General features: G+C 34.3%; 2 protein-coding genes across 2 annotated transcripts; both read right to left on the bottom strand.

Annotated features, from left to right (window-relative positions):
- Positions 1–3,513: 3,513 nt before the first annotated feature.
- On the bottom strand, positions 3,514–3,615 carry Smp_057950 (hypothetical protein; the record flags this gene model as incomplete). Its single annotated transcript, XM_018797608.1, has 1 exon — positions 3,514–3,615. The coding sequence occupies one exon, from the start codon at positions 3,613–3,615 to the stop codon at positions 3,514–3,516; it is 102 nt and encodes a 33-aa protein (XP_018652633.1).
- Positions 3,616–4,030: 415 nt separating this feature from the next.
- Positions 4,031–5,975, bottom strand: Smp_153320 (hypothetical protein; the record flags this gene model as incomplete). Its single annotated transcript, XM_018797607.1, has 2 exons — positions 4,031–4,041; positions 5,810–5,975. 2 exons carry the CDS (start codon positions 5,973–5,975, stop codon positions 4,031–4,033), a joined length of 177 nt encoding a protein of 58 aa, XP_018652632.1.
- Positions 5,976–6,000: the final 25 nt, after the last annotated feature.

Below are 6,000 nucleotides of genomic sequence, written 5' to 3'. Positions count from 1 at the left end.
TGGGAAGATTCAAACAAACAACACTAAATGAATTTAAACTTCAGCCCATCGCACAAGCAAGTGGTTATCAGGACTCAGTGGCCGAGTGGATAACGCGATGACGTTTGAAGCGAGGGTACTGGGTTCGAGTCCCAGAGTGAACATCAACTCTGAGATGTAGGTACATCCAGCTGACGAGTCCCAAATAGGACGAAACGCGCGTCCTCCATCCCACTGCTAGCCACTATCCATCTCTGCTTACCAGGCAATATGTCGTTTTCCTTAATGAAAATTTAAATAAATCACAAAAAATGATTTTGCTTGTAACGATTTCAGAATTTTCCAGTTATACAAGTTAGTAACTAACGAAACTTAGTGGATAATACGTAAAATATTTGGAGCGAAAGGTACTGGGTTTGAGTTTCGACGTGAACATCAACACTGGGATGCAGATATATCCAGATCAAATCGAGTGAAACGCTGCTAGCCACTACTTAATTTTACTGAAAACACAAATTTCTGTGTAGAATACAAAGAATTCAACATATTTTGTATTGGTTTGGTTAACGTTTATCAAGATCTCGAATTCACCAGAATTCATTCATGTTATAAGTAGTCGAGAAGAATGTTACGAATAAAAATGAATTCACTATACTTTAGATAAGGGAATTATAACTAAAAGATCATCAGAGACCATTCAGTACTTGGGTTATCTTATCCAATTTGAAGTTTCTCAGAAGTTATTAGGTTCAAGACATCTAACCGATCCTCTCCAACAACCTATTTCCAATGTATACCGTTGTGTTAAATGTCCTGAACCAGTGACCTTGTCGCAACCAGATCACATATACTAACGGCTGGTTAGTGGAACACTGATTAATACTAAGTAACTTATAATTGTGAACATATTAGTGCAAATAGTAAGCTAATTCTCTCGAAGCCATACAATGCCGTCGTGTGAATGTAGTGGGTAGAGCCTCCCTGGCAGAGAATATAAACGCATGGTCGTATATAAGCGATCCGTGAGAGCACCGCCTACAGTCTACACAGTACCAAGGAATTTCGGGGCGTCTCAGTCGAGAAGTTTCACATTCTACATAAGAATAATACAACTGAAATCCAACAAGTAAAAATGGGTCCATATAAAGTATTGAAGATCATTGATACACGCTTTCAGAACCTGAAATACGTTATAAACTCTAACCTAATAGTTGTCATATTAGATGATTTTAAATATTTCCCTTCGGTCAAATACAAGCTCAGTAGGCAACTGGAAGTAAATTCCCCTAGTGATAAACTTAAAATGCACGTGATAAACCTACCAATCATTGATTTCTGTACAATATCACAATAATACCCAATCAACTTTTAACAAATCCAACCAGTAAAATCTTGTGACCAATACTTACGTCGAACGTACTGTAAATAAATCGTCCCCCGGTAGATAATAACGATGCATATACAATGCATGAAAATTCATACTACATACATGTCAGTTGTTGAGTAACTGGCATTCAGTACGAAATCAAAATAAATACCATACGTACAGAACACTTCACAAATATAATTGGATCTTAACTAAATGTACATGTATTGATCCTGAGATAAGTATCTAGGTAATTGTTTCCCATAGAACTCTCCCTTTATGTACATATTGTCCATTATCAGGATCATTAAATTTCAACTTAGAAAAAAAAACGGAATAAACAATCAGTCAATAAAAAAAATATGACTAAGCTAAAATAAACAAAATGTAAGGGATAGATTAACTCTTTTCCGATAACAAATAAAACCATATTGAATCAATACACATTATTTCTAATTATCTAGGACAGTTAACTTAGTAGAAGACTAACCCATTAAAGAAAATAAAACATTTTGTACTATAGCTATATCGAAAAGGTGTTAGTATATGTGGAGAGTTCGTACGTCGAAACCAAACAATGCAAGCGTTGAGAAAAACTTTAACATGAGCTTTTGACAATTATTAAAATAACAAGAAACTAAATATAGACTAGTATGAAAGTCGCCAACACTTCTACAGAAACTTTACAAACGATCATGAGCTTATACACAGGTCATGGTTAACAGTGGGACTGTAGATGAACATTTCGATCTATTTAGAACTTGCCAACTAGTTCTGGTTTTGAGTCCACGAGTGAATATGAACACTGAAGCAAGTGCATCCAGCTAATGAGTCTCAAACAAGTCGGAAAGCGCATACCAGATTCCACTGCTGGTCACTATCCAACTTTTCTGGAGAACTCTTATGTATTAAAAATAATATCGATGCAACCGGTTTGGGATGTACATACAGCCAAAAGAGACTGATCAATCGCAGACCTTAACATAGATAACAGGATTCCAACACAAAAAGAATGAACAGACTTCATTGGGAAAATCAGTTTGTTTTTATGTGTATACACATTTTAAAAATGGTTGAACACTATTTCGATGTGTTTGTTACATCGAAAAAAATTGACAGTCAATTGCCTATTCCACTGATCCAAACGAAATTATTTCAGGGACAGAAATGACATAGTCTACTTCAATTCCTTGAAACAAATTAAAATAAATTCGCGCCAATATTTCTGTACATGCAAATTAGGTCCAAATGACAAGCAGACAGACATCGAAAAACTATGGTTTCAATTCAATATAGAGCTAAACACATTTATGTAGAAGTCAAACACCCTATAAGTCAATTTACTTGTGCAAGTACCCAAATGACCTGAAAACGATAACCACATATATGACAGAAAAATGTTTATTCGCATATAGTTATAATAACAATAAGATAATAGTAATATTGAACAGTGGCAATAAAAGGAATATATACGGTTTACATTTGCTAGAAACTTATCATGATTAGAGTGAAATAAAAAAAAAGAAGAGAGAAACATTTAACGATTAAAAGAAGCAAAACAAAACAGAAACTTGTAAAACATGTGAATTTTGTATAAAAACTGTTACGGTTGGTTATTATTATTACTGTTGACATGTATTTGCCATATTCATAAGCGTATATGTGCACCATATTAGGTAGTAAGTAGTATCTGATGTAGCATATATATGTGCGATTGATTATAACTGCGTGTAGACTATGTACGTGTACTGTTTTATATCAAGAGATCAGTTAAACAGAAATAAATAATTATGATGTGCATAGAGCATACAAAAGTAGTGCTAATGATGGTCAACAGTATACAAAACAAGTTATACAAACAGGAGTATATGAGCTGGTATACATGTACAAACATTGTTACCAGAGTAGACAAAACAAACACACAAAGATGTAGATGTTGCGCAACTTGGAAAACAACAGGATAAAAAATTTCACTTTTGCAGTATATGTAAAGGGTAGAATAAAAATTTGAAGACAACTGAGCGTACACCAGTCAGCACATCAAACACATGACCTAGAACAGACTTCTACCACAAAGCTGAAAAACTTGTTAAATGTGATATACATTGACACAACACGGAAGTTATGACTAGCAAAAATCGAGAGTAGATGGGTTGTCAAGTTATGTTTTATGATTGTATGTGAATGCATAAACACGTCAGTAATAACAAGAAAGAAACGAGAAATGGTTCATACGGTTGATGAGAAGACATTAAACTGTAAAACAGCATATAGAAGAGGAATCCAAAAAAAGCAAACAAACGACAAGGATAGGCAAGAAGAGAAAAGTTTCTTTGATTAGAAATAAAGGCACAAAAGACCAAAAATAAAACATGCAATGAAACAAAAAATTAATGACCACCGGTAAATAATACCGATTAGGACATAAAAGCACTATGAACCATCATCACTATCAGTTAGTTGAGAAACAATAGTTGAGAAGGGATGCAACAAAAAGCCAACACGAGGTACACGGGACACAAACACATAGGCATAAGACGAGTCAATTTAAGCAGAAGAGGAAAATGAGAATCAGTAATGGTAAAATAACGTCATGATAACATAGTAAATAATATTAAATTGAATTAGACAAAGATAAAGTATTATACTCCAGTGGCTATTGTGATCAACCGATAACTTGCTTAGTTAAACAGTGCCTAAAATGAAAAATAGAAAAGAAAAAAAGTTCCAAATTAATAACGTACACCAACCCAGTATTAACAATCAAAATATCAGATAACAAACGCGAACACTAGGATATAAATCCAGAGAGAAAAACATTTTTTTATTTCAAGTTTGGATTAGTGAGATGTTCTTTTTTGGAAAAAAAAATAGTCTGATATATACAATTTCGTACTTGAAAAATAAGTTCAAATTGTTACATCACATTAGTTATTTATTTAAACACATAAATATTAGTACAAAGAAGCACCAGATATATATGAACCACACAAATCTCATTTGATTTGTGTGAGGGCTGTGATACTGCCCAGGTGCCCAAACTGAAACTGGTGGTTTTCTTAAAGAGCCACACCCCGAGCCTTGTACCTAAAGGTCTGATCTACAAGGCAGTGAAGCATCGTAAGGAGTCCCATGGTAGCCGATGACCAACGATTGGTTCATACGCTATTTGTTCCATCAGGATACTGGAGCCTATATGCACCATTGGTTTGAAATCAGGGTCCTTCAACTCCCCTAGGTGAACTTTCCTGGTCCACCAACCCGGTTAAAGCACCGAGCATTCGCTTTTCGTCCTCTCAATTTCGTAAACAACAGTAATGCCATGAGAAGGCAGTGAGTAGGACATTAAACATCGAGAAATAAATACAATAATGTTTGAGATAATAACCGTATCAGTGGTGGTAGTACAAGAAAAAATCCAGTATATATATGATTTGAGAAGAATGTAAAGTTTAAATTAACTTTAAAACTCCAGATTGAGAAGATACAGAGAAAAATGGCATCTGCATCACTGAGACTGATTCTTAACCAAGTGATCTAACGTCTTCAATCATTATTATTTCTTACGATAATTACGCGAACCCCAACCAAGTGGTTTGGATTTATTTTATTTTGGTGTAATGTCAGAAGTGAATATAATCTACTTAAACGCTACTCATATTTACAAGTATATACTTTATCGGTTCCAAACACACTATTCATAAATTCAAAACCGGTCTTACATTTTTAGTTTACTAAATGAGCCCGATGGCCAACACAGTAGAGTGGTTGGATAATTATCAAAATTCAGAGGAATTCCATTGAATAATGTCATAAATAATTAATATATGCAATTGGCTGACAAACTTACTAAATCTGGACAAAGTTCCACAAACTGTAAGTTACCAAATGCGTTTTTTTAAATAAAATTTAATAGACAGACAAAGTTTGAACAATAAACTAGACAGTAGATTACACCCCAGTATAAACAATCAAGTAGTTTAAAACTCAGCAGTGAAACATTTAGAAAACTTTCTATGGTTTAAACCACGAACTAAGCTAGACCATAACTGAAAACACTGAATGGTTGTTTCGTCCTAGTGTGGGACTTCTTAAGAGTGCAACCACGATCGCTCAAACCGTGAATCGAACGCAGAATATTCGGTCTAGCGTGAGAACACTTGACCTCTTATCAACACCACTAAGCCTGTGATGGATAGATAATGGCTTCACACCTAACCATTAAATTTCCAAAACTTAAACATCATAAACAGTCTAAACGATGTGACAGAATTTAAATGTACAATTTATCACCACAAATAACTTTTGATGATCATTTGTTAATAAAACCAAGATACTGGATACGAAAACAGAAAATACTTCAAAAACATTATCAATCGCCATAGTCTGTGATACTACAGCACAACTTTCTAATTCTACCAATAGTATGAAATTAATAAGTTAACCTGTTGTATGATAACTGACCTGTAATACTCACCACCTCTGGTTCACTATCACCGACAAACTTAACAACATCGTCTTTTGTAATTTTTCCATCAACTTTCTCTACTTCATGAACGGTAGTTGTAATTTTTCCACCTTCTACAAGAGTACGCTTTTCAGTAGATAGTTCAGTTGTTTTTACAACCATTGTTACATCAGTGCTAAAGAACAAT

The sequence above is a fragment of the Schistosoma mansoni genome, chromosome 5 (assembly GCF_000237925.1).
Source record: "Schistosoma mansoni strain Puerto Rico chromosome 5, complete genome".
NCBI lineage: Eukaryota > Metazoa > Platyhelminthes > Trematoda > Strigeidida > Schistosomatidae > Schistosoma > Schistosoma mansoni.
Note: the sequence above shows the minus strand (reverse complement) of the source record. Positions and strands in the feature narration are given on the sequence as shown.